The sequence below is a fragment of the Cuculus canorus genome, chromosome 1, assembly GCF_017976375.1.
Source record: "Cuculus canorus isolate bCucCan1 chromosome 1, bCucCan1.pri, whole genome shotgun sequence".
In the NCBI taxonomy this organism is placed as follows: domain Eukaryota; kingdom Metazoa; phylum Chordata; class Aves; order Cuculiformes; family Cuculidae; genus Cuculus; species Cuculus canorus.
In genome coordinates, this window is record NC_071401.1 from 128,718,144 (window position 1) to 128,739,234 (window position 21,091).

Sequence of the window (21,091 nt, forward strand, 5' to 3'; positions counted from 1 at the left end):
TATCCAAAAGCCCCCAAAGACTCTGTGTTAGGGAAGCATTTCTTTCAACAGACAAATACATCACTCTTCTCACCAACCAGATCTACTAGTGATTGGGAGGGGAACCTTCACACCTTTGGGTAGGAGGTCTCTCTTCCCTTATTTTTGGTAACTGGTTGTAAAATAATGAACTCTAAACAGCATCTTACAGAGAAGGTGAGAAAGATACATTCAAGTAAACAGAGATAAAGCTTGCATGCCCATAAATATTAGTGAGAGAAAATAAGCATAAGGTTAGCAATCTTTTTACAATACTAACCCCTTATTTGTTAAGTTAAAATTTCTGAGCCATAATATTAATGTTACTTCTGACATACTAGCCTTTACATTGCCAGCTTTCCCCTGCATGGTGTTTGCCTATCATTTCTGATAATTACATAACAAATTATTTATGACAGAAGCCTAAAAGAAGGCAGAGTTCATTCCAGTAACTACTTTTGGCTCAAAGTTATCATGGTGTAACTTTTCTTTGGGCGTTTAGCTAATTTTGTGGTGAGTGTTGTCATCCCCCTTAAAGCAATATACCCGAGAGGTGCACCACTAACCCACTTACTGTATGATTTACCTCAAACAGTGCTGAATTTACATGCACGCTTCAGTGACATGATACATGTGAACCCATTTAAGCACCTGTTTTAGTGCTTGCAGAATCAGGGCCTTTGATTGCAATTCTTATGGAGCAGAGGCTGCCTTTATTATGCATTTTCTATACTCACTGCTTTGATCCTGATGGAAGCTATTGTAATAATAATTACCTGTAGGATCTATGAGTGGATGGGCTGTTTGAAGAATAACCGAATTCCATGGTATAATGTGAACGTTCTGTAGCTGGTGACGGTGGTGGGTTCAAAATCTAAGAGGGAAAAAAAGTAAAAAGCCACAGTTTAAAAAAAAAAAAGAAGATGAAGGAGAATCAAGAACACATCAGGTTATACATTTCTTTTTAGTACTGTTTAATAAGAACTTCAAGTTAAGGACTACATGTGTAGCCTCTCCCAACAAACAGGATTTTTCTTCTGATTATTCCCCAGTTCTTTAACATACACTGGAAATGCCGGTTGTTACCGTTTCCATAGAAGCTATTATTGAGCTCTTATCAAAACACGCTGACTGCTGTTGCTAATTTGACATACCCGGTACTGAAAAGTAAAGTTGAAGCTAGCTGTTCAATACTAGATTGGCAATAGGGATACCACTGTCCTAGGCAAACTGGCAGATGTCCACTCCTGCTAGTTTGTAGTCCCCAAGTATTATGCTGTTTATAATACTTACAGCATGCTGCCCAACACAAGCATTTCTTCCCCATACAGGCATGCTCTAACTGCAAACAGTATTTTGATTAAAGATATAACACAATGAGTTGATTTGCCTGCGCTGACCGAGCGTGTAACTCTAACAGTTGATAGTGACTCAGTGGACTTCATACAAAAATAGCTAGACGAACAACCACTGATTCTAGAAGTAACTAGATAGGGAGCCAACTATGGCTGGTACTAATTTTAATGTAGCATCTAGTGCAGCACACTACCCACCTGTGACTAGAGGAGTGCTATGGAGTTGCAAGACACTTTTTATTTATTTATTTATTTGTCACTTGCAAGACACATGATACAAAACCATTTTAATTCCTTGAAAGGTCTACACAGAATCAACCACAGCCTTACCTCCAGAGGCACAAGGCAGATTATAATGCAAGGAGATCGCTCTGCCAGAGCTGCTCAACATTTATAGGGATTTTTTTATCTCCCCTGACATTCAGTCTAACATCTTTTTTCCTGCACTGAGCTCTCTTTTAAAATGAATAGAAAATTCTTATACTGTTTTTGAAGAAGGAGGCTCCACTCCCTTCCCTCTCAAAATCACTTACTTCATATTCAAACAAGTTTGTTAAGCTACAAATTTAAAACAAAACATTCATCTATCAATTAATTATCCTTAGAAAGACACTATCCTTAGAAAGGCACTTCCCTGAAAGCTATTACAGGTCTGTGAATAATGAAATGACTTACTGGAGGAAAGTAAGTGCCTTTGGTACTTGAAGAACTACTGGAGGAGGCTCCAGTGACGTGGGCTCTGTCATAGGGTGGCCCGCTGCTTCCTCCCATAATGCTGAGGGAGCTGATCACAGATTTACCTCGAGACATCCCTAAAGAAGAACAAAGATGTATGTCAATATTCAATTCTTTGAATCAAACAGAGAAAGGAAAGCTTCAAGTATAATTTAGAGGATAAAAGCAGCATAATCACAGCTCCTAAAACCAAAACTAATCTTCTTGGTATTAAGAGCAAATTTAGTACTTCTTGATGGACAACTGGAATGAACACTGTCAGTGAATAAAAACATTGGCTTTGTGAAGGAGCTACTCAGTTGCAGGACTGAGCACTGCGTTATACCAGAGCTATGTGAAGAGAAACTGATTTCTTTCACCTGAACGGCTGGAAAAGATTTGAGAGAACAGGCATTCAGGCACTATTTCTATGCCTCAGAACAAAACATGAAACTGACTCTGATCATCTCAACTGAGCAACTGAAATTTGTGCAAGACAAGAGAGGGTTTATGCTCTTTCATATCCACACTGTTAAGTGAGCTTTTTCTACTGGACTGAAGCACACTGGCAGAGTCCAAGCGAAAAATGGAGAGGTATGCCACTGTGCTGGAAATAATGGTGAAAATTCCTCTCAGACTCTCATTATGAAAGCAGGATATTACAGAAAGCAAAGAAATTTGGTGCATTACTTTAACCCTGTAACAGCCTCACAAAATCTCTGTGTTGTGACTGGAACCTGCAGGATCCAAAGCCACAAGTTACAGTACACATTTAATCAATACATACAGAAGCAAAGCATATCAATGAAGTGCAACGTTGCGGTTAAATCTTACTTCTTAAACAGTGGTAGCACCATGCATTTGGGTTGGTGTTGGAAACTTCACCATTAAATGAAACAGAGACCACAGTTATTGCTGGTCATTACAGACTTTACAAGAAGTTTCACAAGACTACAAATCCAATCTGCAAATCTAACAAGAATAAATGCATAATGTTTGAAATCCCATGAATATAACTCCATGTAACTTTACCCTGTACAGTCATGACACCTTGCTGATGCTGCAGTAGCCCAACAAGAGGCTTCTTTAGTAGTAAAAGAGAACTCCCAAATTATATGTATCTATTGGAGCTTATGGTCCTGCTAAATATCTAAATGCTCATGAATAGCACAGGTAAAATAGCAGTTCATTATTATTAAGAAAGATGGTGACCAGCCTCGATATCCCTGGCTTCCAACAGCTTCCAAGAACTATGCATCTGAAACAGACTTCTTCTGTTCACACATGCACAGTATCCTCAGCTACAACTATGTGGTTCCAAAGAGCAGGACAAGGATCACACCATTTACTCACCAGGAAGCGACCCTGACAAAGAGCTTGGGTGAGGCACGTAACCAAGAGGTACAGAGGCTGGTCCATGCACCACGTAATCATTGGTCATTGTTTCCCCATCGCCCTTCATGCGTGGGCACAGCACCCTCTGGCAGATGAAGTACATTGCTCCAACTACAAAAACTGTAAGGATCACACCAATGATCGAGCCTATTGTGTTGTTGGGCTGTGGCGCAGGCTCCTCCGTTGTGTCTAAAAGGTAAAAGAAAAATCAGACACTGTAAATTAATCCAACAGCTTCATGTACCAACATTAGCTTTCCTATCTTTCCACATAGGAAAACTAAAAGCCTCTTCTACTCTAGGCAGACAATAGCTTTCAAATTAATATATGGGAAGAACAAAGAGGCACTGGACAAGTCTGTTTAAAGACTCTGAATGACAATAAGGGCTATCTGTCACAAGATGACCTCAATGCATGCAAAGAGGTTTTTGAGTCGTAATGACAGGAAATGAAGAGTATATGCATGTGCAAGGGGGTTGGTAAACCAGGTCCTGATCTTGCTTCATGTGGAAAGGCAGGTCTACCCTTTGAACTGGATGAACAAGACCAGCAGGCATGGCTCCAGATGGCACAGTGCTGGAGACTCCAGTTATGCTTTTTCTGGTCAATAAAGATGACGACAACTACTCTTTGTGTTGCACACCTTGTCACATAAGCACCTAGATTATCACTCAATGTAACAGACCGCACTCCCTTTTCTCAGCTGTGTAACATTCACTATGCTCAATAGAAGAGGTGATGCACCAAAGACTAATTTTGGGTTTGCTGCTATTTATTAAACTACCTGGCCTACTCCACATCTAACCCACGCCAATGGTTACAGATACAGCTGAACATTAGCTTTAGAGGTGCCATTCTTTTGAGGAGTCTATATCCGAAATGATTATTCAACAGTCAAAATGAGTGGCTTTCACTACAATACCAATTCTAAGCAATGAGATTTCTAGGAATAACTGACAACCCCCTGCCTGTGTTTCATGAATTTGACAAGAAAAGCAGACTTTAAAGTATTTTCCTGTCCTAGTCAGTGTTTTACATCTTATCCATTACTGAAAGTCTTTTCCTCAACACATTTTCTTCTCCCTGAACGCCAAACCACACTTTAACCAGCTTGTCACAGTCTACAGAGATAAGTAAACAGACTTCTCATCATATTGGAAGAGGGACAGTGACAACTGCAATCTTACTCTGGGTGGGCTAATTTTTCATCCTCTGTTACAAAACCAGAAAATATGTGAACTATAAAGAAGATAATTACACGTCTGTGATAATGTCACTAATTATTTGGTAGCATAACAGGACATCCCCTATTACTCCTTCTTAAGATCAAGAGTCCAACTCTGGCTTTGCATTTTCAAGTCACTTGTGTATCAATCATGATATACAGGTCTCTAACACAAGAAGAGATGTCCCTATTTACAATTTTTTTTAAAGTACCAACAGTGAAAACTAACTTTCAAGTTGGAAATTTAAAGGCAGTGAATTTCTTGCAGAGCCCTGGAGATTTCAAGGTGATATCACATGTGACAAATCATAAATCAAGCTCAGAATTACATCTTTTCAAGATACAAAGGAAATTTTGTAAGGTTTATTCTGTAAACAGAGTGCTCCTCTGATTCTAAAAGCACCTGCTATCAATCGTCTGGATGAGAAAATCATGAAGCAGAACAGTTTAAATATAAAAGCCTCATGCTGCTAGAAAGATTTTTTTTTTTAACACTGTATCATCTCAGCATACTAACAGGTTATAGAAAAACAAACCTTTTATTTCTTTTAAAAGTTTAAGAAGGCATGTGGAAAAATTACCAGCCTGCCCTGCCTCAGAGACTACTCCTTCAAATACTAGTTGTTTTTGTTACTCCTATTCCACTATGTTCTGCATTAATTGCATGACAGCAGTTATGAACAGCAGCATTCATTTTGGGAGCAATTAATTCAGTCTGGTTAGCAGAATATAATGTAACTCATAGAGCAGGTAAGAAATAAATCTTGGGTACTGCAATAAAGTCTCTAGTATCAGGTTCTACACTTACAGCATCCTTGCTCATCTGAGCTGTCACTGCAGTCCAGGTTGTGATCACATTTCTTGCTTTTCCCAATGCACTGCCCACTGGCACAGCGGAACTGATCAGTTAAACAAAGCACTGGAAAGAGAACACCCCCCACAAAGAGTCAGCATCAAAGACTTCAACTCTTTAAAATCATGAAGAAAACAAGACACCAAAGCAATACAATCAGGAGCATCTTGGGAGAGTTTAGCTTCATTCCTTGAAGTAGCCAGTGGTATATACAAGCTCTTCGAGCCAACCATGCAGAAAAAGTGATACAGGGTTCCACTGAGGATATTGCGCAGTGGGTACTGGGTCCTTACTGCCTGTTTACAGTAAGAACTCTACCAGATAAAGTTACGTGGACTACAATAACGCAGAAGCAGAAGGCCACTGAGAACACAGGCACTTATTGCAGGACACGCTTATTGCAAAATTACTATAAGAATCCCCAACCCTAAGCATTTACTATAATATAAAAGAGAAGAATTAAGTTATTAAAAATAAATCTCCGAAAAAATGATGATAAAATTGGCTGAGATAAATGTGGTTTCTCAATGCCCTTGTGCTCCTCCTGTAAACCAGAAAACTCCTTGATCATGGGACAACATATTTCACTTGACATTATGTTTTTAAACTGAAATGAAAGACAGAAGATAAAACTGGAACTTTGCCAGTACACTCAAAAAATAAACTACCACTTCGGGGAAAAAAAGGTGCTGCAGGCAAGGTGCTGGCTGCTGTTGTTTACACATATTTTTGCCTACTGTTTCTCATAAACCCAGAAATTCTTTCTGACTTCAGTTGAATTAAGAAGTTAAACTGAAGGTTTTTCTGATCTGTAATCAGCTTGAACACTCTGACTAACAGGGCAACTTTGAAGCGGATAAACAGCCTCTGGTCTAATATCTCCAGTCACTGGATGGCAACTGGAAAGCTAACTTACACATTGTATTTTCAGACGTCAGCATCTCATCTGGCTAACAATCAACTTTCATTGCACAGGAATTTCTGCTCTGGTCTGTATGTTTTTGTTCGAGCTACAGCACTTCTTCTGGAAAGAAATTCAGCCTCAGATCCAAGACCATTAGAAAGTCTCTTCGAAGAAGAAAAATGTACTGAAAGTATATAGAGAAGAGGCATCCTTTCAAGCTTACAAGTTGTCCCTACAACTCCTCTCTAGTTGCACAGTGGGGAAAGGGTGACTTTGCCCATGTTTCACACTGTATAGTGGTGGGGTTGTTCAGATTCCACCAGCATAACCTGCCCTTTCCAAAATAAAAAGAACCTAATTCTCATTGTGTTGGCAATAGCACCACTGTAATGGTGGCTTAAATACACCTTTTTTACTGTGCCTTATAGTAAGAAGAGGTCTCCAGAAATCTCATCTGTCTCTCATTCCCATTTATTCACAATAGCTCAACTTCATTTTGCTCAGGTGTTATAAAATAAATAATCCCAAGACCTTTACTGAGTACAAGTGAAAAAAAAACAAATATAAAAAACTCCACAGCAAGAATATGCTCCACTCTGCAATTCTCTCCCAGCAGCAAGTTTTGAGAGGTTAACATGATATCATCTTTTTAATATTAATTTTCACAAACAGAGCTTTATCAGTGTTCAGGAGATCAGTGTTATTTCTATCTCACAGAGTCGTAAAATAATTTCCCATTCAATAGATCAGCTTAAAAGCTAGCAGAACCTCAGATCCTTCCAAATCCTACTCAGCAATAACTTTGGTGTCTATCACAGTGTCCCCATGACAGCTTTATTTTTGTCCCACACTGAGAAATCCTCTGTACCTTCACAATTCTTCTCATCCGAGTTGTCCTGGCAATTTGCTTCTCCGTTGCACCGAAGGGCACTTTCTATGCACTGTCCGCTTTCACATTGGAACTGAGTGTCTGAGCACACCGGACAGTTCTTTTCATCACTGTGGTCTTCACATTCAGTGAAACCATCACAGCGCCAAGCCACTGGGATGCAGTCAATCTCACCTGTGAAACAGGTGAACTGCTGAGGGGAGCACGTTGGTGGTTCTTTAAAAATCAAACAAACAAACAAAAATTAAAAATCCAGGTGAACAAACAGCAGATCAGGACAGGTAAGGACAAGAAGAGATCAGCTGCTTTCATTTATCAAGCAGCTGATAAACGTGCCAAGTCATAAGTAATTTCCACCCCGACATTTCCATGCATCCACAGTCATTCACCCAGATCTTGAACCCCATGTGACTGATGCAGGCTCACACAGATGGAGGCTCTTTTGATAAAGAACAAGAGGAACAGAGAAACACGCACACCCAAAACATCATCATTGTTTTCCCCTTCCCACTTGGGCCTCTTCCACTCTTCTCTTAGTGGAGCTTCAGAAGTCTTCATTTAAAGTCAACGTGCTTTTCTGCTCCCTCTTGCCTGCAACACTACTCTATACACAATTCAATGGCTCACTTCTTTAATGTTCAACAGTCATTGTATAGAAAATGTTAGAAGGATGTAATGCGCTGCAGATGGGTGCACTGTGACTCAATGTCTAGTTATGTGCCCTCAACTGCTCTGTTCAGTCAAAACTCTTTTAAAACAACAAAAAATTGCTCCATCTAGTTAAGTCTCACTACCTCAACACAGCTGTGAGCTGTTATTTAACATTTACTACACTAACTGTTAATCTCACGCAGTAAGTGTGGATTTTTTCTCCCTTTTTTTTAATCCCCTTTTCCTCCACCCTTTTTGGCCTGATATTAAACTTGCTCTGAGAAAATATCTGGATTATGTTAGCTCTTGTTCCATTGTGAGACCACACGTCGCCTTGATGGCGAGAAGATTGCATAATAAATCCCTTCAGTATGGTGGCACAAAAAACCCCAAGTACTGAAGTGCCTCTCCTCTCTCCCATTTCAACTCCACCCTTGGAGACACCAGGGCGTAGGCTACAGCAGCTGTATCACCATGGAGGAGGCAACTCGTCCTCCTGGGACGGCAGTTCAGAAAGACACAGACAGGGTGAGTTTGAGGACAGCAGAGAAGAATAAAATGGTACAGACGTGGTGCAATATGCCAGAACATGAGAATCTACCACTATTTCAAAAAGGAGAACATAGAGAGTGATAGAAAAAGCATGTAATAGAAATCATACAACTAAAAAATCAAGTTGAAATAATTCAGTGGTCTTAAGCAGAAAGGGCGAACAGAAATCCTTATTCAACAGGCAACTAGTGATTTTTTCCTCTTACTTCTTACTTGTACATTTAGATCAGGGGGAGGCAAAGAGGTAAGTGTGTTAAAGTGTGTAGCAGCATCTGATGCACTGTCACATTCTATCTGCTCAGAAGCCACCCATGAAGATGGAGACTGCCCCCCAACCCAGAAGAGAGTTCAGTGACACAGAGCAGGGGAAGGACTTACCACCACACGACAGCTCATCCTGCAGCAGAACAAGGTGGACTGGGCAAGAGCAGCGAGTGGTGCCATCGCCTTTTACGATGCAAATGTGTGAGCAGCCACCATTATCTTGAGAACAAGGATGTTGCCCTGTGATTTTGAAAATAAGAAAGACAGGCACTGACAAGAAATCCCCACTTCTTTCTCAACCTTTCAGTGATTTCTTTGCGCACACAGAACTCCACTACTCCCTTCTCCTTGGAGTGAGCACCACTACAAGGAACTCTGAAAAGCTGTATTTTGTTGTGTGTGTTTTTATCCCTTTACACATATCAATACTGCTCATGCACAGTGACCATTGTCCATGATCTGAAGCACTGTGGGAATCACTCCATGTAGGCTATTAAAACAGTAAACAGTACTGAAAACATTTTGCTTCTTGTGCCAGGTAGAATTAGTTCTGCAGCAAAAATACTAGGATTAGTAATAGAAAAATGTGTATTGGATTCCATACTTCATTTTTTCTATGAAAGACAATTAAAAAAGTAAACTTTTCTAATTTATGAATTCTGAAGTTTCCACACTGCCTGTGAAACAGAAATTAACATGCTCTAGATAAATATGTCTCTTCATTTTAATGTGTAATAAGGACAACATACTTCTCTTGGAAGTCCTGACAGATTTACTGAGATTAATAGCAAACAAAACAAGTAGTAGTCTGCATTGATGCTTTAATTAAACATCCCCAGACATTTTTCTACATATTTCTCCAAGGCATGCACCACAGTCTATTAACCAGGCCTATTTCCTTCAGGATGACAGCAGCTCTACTGCTTTAACCATCCAGCTCCTGTCATTTCAAGTATACATGTGTGGGGAATAGCTCTATCACAGTAAACAGAAAACTTCTAGAAGCGCAGCCGTGTTCAGCACTAACTGTCATTTAATACACACTTCTTTTGTGCAATGCAACATTTCTCTTCTGTCATCTATTTTCAATATGAATTGCCACCAACAAAAATTGTTCTTTCTGCCTTCAAGGCAGGCAGCCCACTGAAACATTTAGTGTTAATAAAAGGCCCTGAAAGCTGCGCTTGGCTAACAGATTAAACACCTAACAGCGACCCACTAGCACGTTGCAGCCTTAATCGTCTACCAGGAATAACAGTATGTCTCCACCGTGCCTACAGACACTGAAATGTCCAGTGCCTGTATGGGCCTACCAATAAAGTTGTCATCAGCAACAAAATGTAATGCCGGGTTTGTGACTGATTTTCAGACCACTGCCAACTGCCCAAAGTAAACAAACTTAATTGCAGCCTGGCAAAACATAGACACAAAACAATATCAACTTTTGGCCCTCTCAACTTGCACCAATGTCAATCGGCAACAAGGCAAAACAGGCTCATCTCTCTGCAGCCACTCCTTGCCACAAGCCCCACAGGCACTGTTTGCACTGGCAGACTGGGATTACACTTACTGTATTCCTGAATGTTGAACTCTTTCACAGCATGGATGTCACTGAGTTGTGCAATACGAGCTTGGACCTTCGTACGTCCTTCTCGACCAGTCATATCAATCTTTTCAATCATCTGCTGTTGCCTGTCAATCCAATACAGCCAGTTTTCAAATACAGTTAGTCCCACAGGCTGCAAGATATTAGAGTCTTCTAAAACAATCCGGTTGGCACCTGCAGAAGGGATAGAGGGGCTTTAGTTTTTCAACTGATTCTAGTTGAGCTATCACAAAAACTTTCTACCCCAGTCACACCACTATTTGCCAATACTTTTACACTGCCAGGTAAAAACATAAGCTTCAGTTCTCTGATGCAAGACATGCATTTTGCAGACAGGTCATCAATGTCTTTTTTTCCCAGTTTCATCGAGAACACATCTTTGTGCTTCAAATACATTTACTGTATTTAAGAAGCATCTGGAGTTGGAAGCTCAGCTCTCAGGAGCCTATCCAGCCTTTTATTGATATGATGGGAATTGGTAATTCTTTCATTCCTCTATCCTTTTTTGGAGAGATTAACTGCTTTGTCTTGGCATACAACAGGGAATAAGAAGACGGATTATTAGCTTGAGTTAACTAATACAAGATAAAATTCAAGCGAAGACAAGGTAGTTGGTACTTTTCACATGAATTATGAGATTAAGGTAAACGTTTGACTTCTGACTTTCTCATATTCTTTTGTTTCAAGTACGTTACCTTCACTAAGGTTTTCATGCTAAATTGGGATGCTCCTTTCTTCCTAGCAAAGACTTACTCTCCTCAGTTTCTTTAGGAGTCATCAGCAGCAGCCAAGAGGCTTTAGCTTTACACATCTAAAGGGTATTTGTTGACTTTTATGCTAGACTACCTGACATTAATTATGGCCAAGAGCAACTGCCACACTTCATAGTTAACACTCCACATAAACAGAAGACAGCCCGCAACTGTTCTAAAGTCTATCATTAAAGACCGCCCAAAGACACTGAAGACTTCGTAACTCATATACAGAAGAAAAATATGTTATTATATGTATGCTCAATAGTGAGGTTTAAGCAGTGCTTTTTTATTTTACATGACACGCCACGGTCATGAACACTCAAATATTCAAACACTAAGCACAAAATTACTTATAAGCTTAAGGAAATTTTGAAAAGCTGAAACCATATCACATAGTCTAAATCAGGGCACAGCTTGAAAATCCTGGTGTTTCAGATACACAGGCTCACTGCTATGCTTCACTTTCACTTTTACTACAGTAGATAATAGCTTTGCATATGTTCATCCACAAAACAATTTCTAAGATTTTTTTCATTGTGTGTAAAAATATCCTGGTATAACTGAATGCTCCAGAAAAACTCTATCACGTCTCTACCATACCCACACAAGACAATGTTATAGCACAAAAGACACATATTTTATGACTTTATAATCTGAGCAGGTTTTATCCCTCTGGTTTGATTAGTAGCAAAAATAATTTTGGGCTTGTTCAGTATTTAATTAACAGTATGTCATTGATGACAACTGACAAACTAATTCAGCTATGTAAAATATATTTATCTCCTTTTCACTAAATGCATACAGAGCTCAGAAGTTAAGTAATCTTTCAAAGAAGCAGTAACATCTAAAGCAGAACACGAAAATTTGGATATTAAACCTCAGCTAGACTGGGCTCTCATCTACCACTTTGCAATAACACCAGCAATGATCCGATTAAGAAAAGATGTTGATGGATTCTGAAGAAGGCTATACCCAGACCAATGTAGAAATCAATAGACTAAGTGATGCAAGTCAAGCTAAGCAACTGCAACCATCTACTAAGCCCCATGAAGATGACTCATCTTATAGGGAAAAGGTAAGGAACAGCAACCTGCATCACAATGAGAAGAAAAGCTAAGCTAGGAATAGGAGAAAACACAATGATAACAGGAAGGAATATAGTTTAAGCTAAGGCCTTGAGCTATCCAGATGGAGTCTGTATGTGCCCTGCTCTGCCACACTTGTCAATCGGCACGGCATTCTGCAGTATGCTCCTGAAGCTCTGAAGCTTAACATTTTCACTCTCTTAATGTCTTAATCTTTCCTTTTAATATTTGTCACCAAGTGTAACTATTTCTGACTACACCAAGACACTGAAATCCCTCCTTCCATAAACCAACAACAAAATCTGAAACTGGCTCATCAGGGTGCTAGTCCCCTTTATTGGGAATGTCAGATGAAAGGGAGATGTGATCAAGAGGAGCTTCATCTCCTGGCACCACCAGTCTCTTTCCAGCAATACCTTTTACAAAAAGACTTAAAAACAAATGAATAACTATAAAAATCAGGACACACACATAGCTTGTTCTATTTCCAAATAAAAATTACTTAATTCCAGAATCATTAGAGGTTTCCAAATCACACTAATTATTCTGGAATAGAAGAACTAATTTCCAAATAGTTTCCATGGAAGGGAGCTAATTCCAGTCATCTTTTCATAAACAACCCCTTTATCATGTGAAGAATCTGGTTAGCTTCAGTGGGATCTCCCATTTGGGCAGCATAACCGAGTCTTAACCGCATGCCTGAAGGACAGGGAGGCAGAGAAAGACTTCATCACATAAAAGGCATTCTAGCTTTCCTTCTCTTTATGGGTACTGGCATTTATAGAGTTGACAGAGCAAGAGATTGTGCATGTTTTTAAAAAGCTAACATGCAGAAAAATTACTCTGCTGGTCAAATGAGCCTATTAATCAGCATTCCTAAGCACAGGAATGCATCTCAGCAGTTAGCAATTTATTGTGGTGATTATAGCAATCTATTTGCAGTACAAATGCCAAAAAGGAAGAGAGGTTTTGGAATGATTTTTCTTCATGTTCTTCGAAAATATGGTGAGCTTTTACTACATGCCAATTGGTGATCCAGCATCCACATCTGTTTAAAAAAAAAATGCAAAATCATTAAAACCAGACTAGTTTAGAACTTAGACCCATGTCCTCTTGTGTTCTAATTTCTGGCACACAACAGACATAAAGGGAGAAACAAAGTGCACACGAAGTTCTGCTGCTGCCCATTACTTTTCTCATGCAAGACCTTGGATTTGGGACAGCCTAGAACATACCACAGCACTCCCTTTTTAAAAACAAAAAAATTCAGTAACTCCATTCAGCTCATGTCCCGCATTTTAAAAGAGTAAGCAGCCAAGATATTGCCGCTCATTAGTGACATTGCATCTTCCAGCGATGTACCACATCAATCACTGAAAAAGAATTACTATTTTGTTCAGCCTCAATTATCTAGAAAAACGGAAATGTTTTCCAAAACAAAAGCTTATTCTAGCAGCTTAATAAAATGCTGAAAGTCACACTGGCTTCAGTGGGATTACACACTGCTACTTTTAATGAGGGTACCATGTCATCACTGAAAGACATTACTACAAACTACTCTAATCTCGTTAAATTTTCAAACTCACTCACAGGTTGCAAAGTGCATTCTTATTTCCTTACACATGTACTTATGCTTCTGATAGTAGAATACTGCTTAAGTAAAGTATAAGGACATGCACTATGCAAACAGCGGACAGACTTTCTGCAGAGAAAGGAGAAATTATGCCACTGCCCTCCACCAGCAGCAGTGTGAGGGGGCAAATATCCATCACCTAACAGAGATGGGTATGTATGCAGTCAAAACTTCCTGGCACTCCTATTAGCAACATCCAGCTCAGCTTGTATCACAACAAATTACTACCAAAGCCACAAGAGACAGCTTGCTGATCCAACAGCTTGCTGGATCTGGCTAGTAAATAAGACACATCTCAGTCTCTCTCACTCAACGTGACTGCATGATTTTGCCTCTTCTCTTATTCCAGTTCTGGTTGCTTGATGGACTCTTGCTGAACCAATTCAGCTTTCCAAACCAACAGAACACTTTTTCATTTCTCTTCTGTATATTGTTTTGTTTATGTGATCAAGTAAGCTGAATCAACTCATAGAGGAGGTCAGACAAGCAGCATAACCAACCTTAGGGAGCAGGCAGAGAGAATTCCATAGGAGGAAGAGGGAGTTTTTTTCTTTTTGAGCACAGAGATATGTTAGATCTGCTCTACCCTTCTCATATCATTTCACCCTAAATAACAGGTACATAAGTGACCTGCACACCTGCTGCATTAACTTTGCAGGAAAGATTTTTCCATGAACAGGAAATTTTCCTCTGATTGACAGAATACTGTGCCAAAACCAATTTAAAAACAACCCTCTCCCTCCCCTTACCAAAACTGCTGATATTTATTTTAAGAAGAGACTTTGTAAAACCACACAAAGGTATTGCAGTGAGAAACTGAAGTAAATAACATGTGTAGCAATTAATAATGCAAATCATAGATAGAGGCATGAGACTGAAAGGCACACCATATGAATCACACACATTCCCTAACTGGGAATTTAGAGAGCGATTAGAATCACAGTACAGACTGTTTATAGTAGAAAGGAGAAAACACCTTTCTTTGCATTTCTCTACACCCACACCACACAAATGAATCACCGAATTAAAGTGTTACTCTACCTGAAAGGTCACTGCTTTCAATTCTTCGCAGGTCTGAATCAGCCCAGAACAACTTGCCTAGCTGGCTGTCAATAGCTAAGGCTATGGGCTTGCTCAAACCACTGAAAAAAAGGACCTCTCGTTCAGTTCCATCCAAGGCTGCTCTCTCGATTTTAGGAGACCTTTCCTGTAGGTTGGTGAAATACATGTATCTGGAATAGGAATAGGCAGAGGAAAGACATTTATTTGATCTTTCCCATATTCTTCCTTTATTACTGCTATATGACCAAGACATCTTAACAAATATCAAATATTTTTTTATTCTGACAAACAGAAACAAACCAGCAGCAAGAAAACAATTTGATTCTCAAAACCTTCAGCCTGAATTTCCCCACATGACTATTTCAGCTACATACCCTTTCTCTGGATTCACCACAATGGCTCTGGGCCTGTCTTGATCTCCTTTGAGTACCACTCCCATGGGTCTCCCATCCAGGCGTGTCACATTGATCACATTAGTAGCTTCGCAGGTCCAGTAGATATAGCGGCTGTAGATGTCAATGCTCAGGTCATAAGGCTGCATATCTAGGTTTTGATTGGGAACTGGACTTGTCACAACAGTGAGGCTCTAAAAAGGAAAGAAAAACAACCCACAGAAAAGCATTTAATCTGATTTAACGTGAGCAACTTTATTTGCTATGGATGTATCACATTAAAATACTGCTCAGCAAAAGGAAGCAGCCAAAATACTATCATAAAATGAGGAGACACCCAGGTCTAGTTGCCCCAACAACACCTTTGATCAGATATAAATACTTAGTTCTGATAGTTTGTTGCAATGGCACTCATATAAGGGGATTGCAGCTCATAAGACTTAGCAAGTTGAACTAATAAGTCCAACCAGTCTCTATGTTGAAGAGTTGGAGTCAGCTTCCGCATTTCCTCTTTCTTGACAACTCTAAGTTCAGTTTGGATAGACCCAAAAGCAGTATGTTTAGCATTCCACAACAGAAATGCATCCATCACCACTCATTCCCAAAGCTGCAGCTAAACACATGAAAATGCAGGCAAAGTGAGGCCAGAGCACTTGAAATTCTTGCCTCATTTTCTCCACCATTGCTGCCATCACAGTTGGGGGACATAACGTAAGGATGAATAATAGATGAGAAGGTAACTTTGCCAACAGACAGAGAGGATATCGGCTAGCATTTGATAGTGACTTTAGAGCACTTCCAGCTAACACCTTTCTGCTTTTTGCCTCTTGGTCCAGACCTCTGGAGTTCAGGTCCAGACCTCTGGAGTTCACACATCTGTCTTTTTTTAATTTATTATTTTTATAGAAAGAAACTGCCCGATCACTCTACAGTGAAAGGCGAGTCTAACTGACACCTTCTATGAACTTTTCAAAAAAATCTTAAGACTACTGATAACTCATAAAACATAGCCTTACATAATCTTTTTTGAAAACTTTATGCTTTTGAGGTGAGCAACCTCCACCCTCTCATCCTCAAATTAAATTTCACCATAAAATTTGCCTAACTTTATTTGGTTTGTCACCTCTATGAAAGGGTGTGCCTGCAAGTTTTACATTTGTTTATTCTGCTGAAGCTGGCAAAAGCCTAGTGCCTTTGACTAGTTTTAGGTGCTATTTAGATATTCCAAAATTAAAACCATTGCTAAATTAAGATCTAAGACTGAAGGGTGTTTCAGCAGGATACAACTATCATCACACCCACCACGAGAAACCACAGTCTCTTACAAATTAAACTGAATATAGCACCTCTGTGTTGTTCATCTTAAGTCTCCTGCTCCTCCCTCATTGAAGAAATCAGGAAGAAAAAAAATCTATTTTAAAATGTGAAAATGAATAAGCAGTCATTGCTCACAATTAACCTCAATAAACCTCTATCACCTTTTGCTATCTACCCAACTCTACTTTTTCTGTATTTCCCAAGCCTGTTATATCTCTTACAGGTCACTAGTTTCAACCTCCTCACTCGGTGCTTTGATGGTTGATGACTCTCTTCCTATCTTCACCAGGACCTGGGAAGCTTCAGACACAGCTGTGTGCTCACGAAATCCCACCCTCTTTATTTCAGAGTCAATGCCCCTGCATTGTGATCATTTGCAACTCTTCCTTCTCTGACAAGCGCTGTTTTTCCCAAGAACCTTCCTACCCATGTTTGACTTCTCTCAAATATGGGTTTCCAACAGCCCCCAGCCAAAAGACAGCATTGAGCAAATAGTGCACTCCATCTTGAAGCTGGCCTTACTTTTCCATGTTTTGTTTCCTGCTGCACCTCCCACACTAGTGGCTGAGGACTCCAGAAACTCCAGATGCCATTTGTTTTGCCAAGTGACAGCTGGTAATCTACAGGAAGTCCATATATCTAAATTATTCATGTACATCATTTACTGTAGGCTGTAGGGCACGCCTTCCTCATCTTTTAGTAATTCCATCACATGCAGGATACCTGGCTGCCATCTTCCTGTGCCTTCCGGATGATGTTCTGCCGAGAATCGATCCAGTACAGTTGCTTATCCAGGGGGTCGTAATCAATGGCTCGGACATTTCTGAGGCTATGGATAGGGAGTATGATATCTGGACTCTGCTGCTCATCTATCACCATGCGGTTAATTGCATTCTTCTGACTGAACAACAGAAAGGTTGTAGGAGCTTGATGGGTTAAAAAAGAAAAAAGAAGGTGAAAGGATTACATATAGCAATAATGTTGAGTACTTGTATGTTCAATAACAACTACTATATATATATATATATATATATTTTCATTCCCCTTCTCCTTCCTTTTCAAAAAAAAAATAAATCACAACATAAAAATCCCAACCTCTGATCAGTTCGGAAAGCCTTTCAAATGACCTCCTTCTGCTATAAATGTCTGAACATGGATGTGACAGGCAAACAATTTTCTAAGTCACAGGACTAACGAATGTGAAGACTTCTGTCAAAATCACCTAAACAAGAATGGCCAGTAATGCTTCTTCAAGGAGCTGTCAATTTTCTTTCTAGAGGAGTTCTGGGGAAATGCAGGTCCATTATTCTGAACTTGATCCTTCTGCTAGATGTACTTCCACTTGCAGAGGAAGCCGAGAAAAAGCCTTATTGAGAGGTACCAGGGAACAGAGACTGCCATTACAATGGCTCAGTCGTGTTGCTCCTACAAACCTTCTTTCTGCCTACATCAGAGTGAAAGAACTAATTCACACTCCTACATGTGTGCAGGATGCATTTCTGGAGAAAAATCTATTCAGTCTTCTCAAATATATATTTCCTGTTTATTTCTAGGTGCTCATCTAGAAATGCTAACCTGCAGCAACAAAAAAATCTGATGCTCTGCTCCAGCCTTCCAGATGTCCAGCAAAAATTTCCTGGATAAATGACTTTTTCCTTTTAAATATCATTAAAGCATCAGAAAATAAGACTTCCCCAACCCATATAACTGCAGTTTACTGGCTGCATCTTACAGTAAGTGCACAAGGCATTTAATACATCATTAAAAAGAAATTACACCTACATTACATAACTGAGTCAGAAATCAGAGGAGATGGCTAAAGCATTTTCCCTTTTCACAGCGTTCTTTTCAATAATGGTCTCCTGGAGCCACTGCTGTGCAAGACAGCACAAAGAGCCAACAGGCAGAAACACAGTTTGCAGCCTCCCTGAAGTTTTACAATCAATTCTCTAAAGCACAAGTCTGGAGAGATTAGCAGTGGGACACTGCACTCAGTCAATCTAGCCTGTAAAACAGGTAAGGCAGCACCTTTGAAAAGGGATGTAGCAAAAATCTTCCAGAGAACATCATCACTTTGCTTTGTTATTTTATGCATATGCTTTGAAGATTTATTCTGGCTGCTGGGGGAGAAAAACAAGGGGTGGGGAAGTGTTGTTTCCTTGGTAACTAACACTCAATCCTAACATCCTACAACAATCAGGCCTAATTGCAAGTTATTTACACTTTCTGGAAAACCTGTATTTCCCTTCCAGCGTTTCTCCAATAACTTAAGCTGCCTTCTACCTAGCTCTAAACTATAGAAGAAAGCATAAAAAAAAGCAAAGCCAAATTTTTATGAATGTGTACACCAAAACAATAGACTCAGAAAACATCAGAATTCTTAGTAAGTAGTTAATAGAGTGATGGAAAAGGGGAAAAGCTTAAGGTAAAATAGTGTAGGTAAGCATATCATCATAAGCACCTAAAATTCTTCCCACTTTTCCCCAAAGACACTCTCTCACCATCTAAGAATGCCTGGCTTCCAGCTTTGAACTGATGGCTTATTTTAGAAAGCAAGAGCCAAATTTCCCCCCTCGAGTCCCCACATTTTTGAAACAGGACCAATTGTAGAAAACCCACCCCCGTTTTCATCGTTCACCCTCCCAATAATCACACATTTTAACTATATTTTTGGCAGGCAAACAGAATGCAATGAGCGTGTCCCTTGTGTAACACTGCTTCAAACTTGGAATCATAGAACAGCTTCAGCTGGAAGGGACCTTAAAGACCATCTAATTCCAACCTCCCTGCTGATCAGGCTGCCCAAGGCCCCATCCAACCTGGCCGTGAACAGCCCCAGGGATGGGGCATCCACAACTTCCCTGGGCAACTTGTGCCAGTGCCTCACCACTCTCATCACGAAGAATTTCCTCCTTATGTCTAGTGTAAGCCTGCCCCTCTCCAATTTACAGCCATTACCCCTCATCCTGTCACTACATGCCTTTATAGAAACTCCCTCCCCAAACTTCATGACACGTGGTAGGTACGATGAGCTGTAAGATTTCAGAGCAGTGTGTCCTTTCTGTAATTAAAATAATCTATACATGCATGAGCAGAGTGATCCAGAAGGAAGGAACGGGCCTCTAGACAGGGCTTGGACTAATAATAACCTTCAGGAGTACCTAAGCAAGTAAAACAGCCAAAACAAAGTTAAACGATTCATGCTCCAATTATAGTGGCCAAGAGAAAAATTAAATTATATTCAGAGAAGCCTAAGTGTCCAATTACCCACAACTGAGGAGCTGGAAAGTTCCCAGGTCTGAACATGGCAGAGAAAAACTCCTAATATCTCACAAACAGCTCTGAACTGTACTGTGGGGAAATGGTTCTATTTGCTCACAATGTGTTTCCGGTATTTTTCTCCTTCCTTTGTTACCAAGAGCATTTTCAGAAGAAAACATGACCTTTGGTCATTTTGCTACTTATTCTCTGCTGGAAGTCAAATTCCCCTACCTATAAAACCACAGTCATCACTGGAAAGATGCCAGCCACGCTTCTAAATCACAGGAAGGTGTGAGAACCTTAGAAGTACAAAAATCCAGTTGTCATGCAAGCACTCTTTGTAACAAAGAAAGGAAAGGAGTAGTGCAAGACCCATAGTGGGCAGGAAAGGCAGACTTCTCCAAAGAGCATGATTTTCAAAAAATGCCATGAGGTGGCATTCGTGGAATAAGCTGCCCTGCTTTTGGCTTTAAAACAGCAGTTGGCTCCCTCTACTCATGCATAATGCAGACAAGATACAATCTGTCTCTCTGTACCATGAATCTCTTCACCTACTGACTAATCTGGATGACACCAGTGGAAATCAGCCATCCAGTGTGACTGCCAAAATTGAGAGCTTCACTGGCAGACAGTTATTGAGAGATGGATAAATTATTTGGCTAGAAACTAATTACACACAGCCCGAGGGGCCTTGTGGTTCGAATTCTGCACAACAATAAAAAAAAACAATAAAAAAATGGTGCTTGGCTGCACTGAGATCGAGAAATCTGAAATGCTCTGACCATGAAGCCAAGCCTCTTTGTACTGAGGAAGAAACACTTTTAGGGGTACGACAGTGGACCACCTCAGCATCTTGCCAGTCAGCGAATAGAATTACTACAGAATTAAATCCTGACCCACCTAAAACTATGCAAAGTCCAGAATACAGACCAAACTATCACATATCCTTTATGTCAGACAAGATTAGAAACAATCAAACAAATAAAGCACTTAGGGAGGGTTAGACAAGCAGATACAAAACCAAAAGCATTTTAGCCTTCCTGCTTAGAGATTAGCCAAGTCACTAAAAAGATGAACGAAAGCCCCTCTTCATATTTTACTGTGATACTGTTTGGTTTTTTTACAAGACTTTTTTTTTTGCTTTTAATATCCTGTCTTCT

At 39.9% G+C, this 21,091-nt stretch overlaps 1 protein-coding gene across 2 annotated transcripts in view; it reads right to left on the minus strand.

Annotated features, from left to right (window-relative positions):
* Positions 1–21,091, minus strand: part of LRP6 (LDL receptor related protein 6) — a 145,735-nt gene that overhangs the window by 20,873 nt on the left and 103,771 nt on the right. For both annotated transcript variants that reach the window (XR_008450712.1, XM_054071784.1), the window contains exons 13-22: positions 17,394–17,596; positions 15,336–15,547; positions 14,941–15,131; positions 10,391–10,600; positions 8,935–9,060; positions 7,333–7,569; positions 5,516–5,626; positions 3,441–3,671; positions 2,049–2,185; positions 795–892 (exon numbers count right to left, since the gene is read on the minus strand). Coding sequence is in view for 1 of the 2 variants with exons in the window: in XM_054071784.1 (XP_053927759.1) it covers positions 795–892; positions 2,049–2,185; positions 3,441–3,671; positions 5,516–5,626; positions 7,333–7,569; positions 8,935–9,060; positions 10,391–10,600; positions 14,941–15,131; positions 15,336–15,547; positions 17,394–17,596 (1,756 nt within the window). In the remaining variant the exon portion in view is untranslated. The remainder of the gene's footprint in view (positions 1–794; positions 893–2,048; positions 2,186–3,440; positions 3,672–5,515; positions 5,627–7,332; positions 7,570–8,934; positions 9,061–10,390; positions 10,601–14,940; positions 15,132–15,335; positions 15,548–17,393; positions 17,597–21,091) is intronic.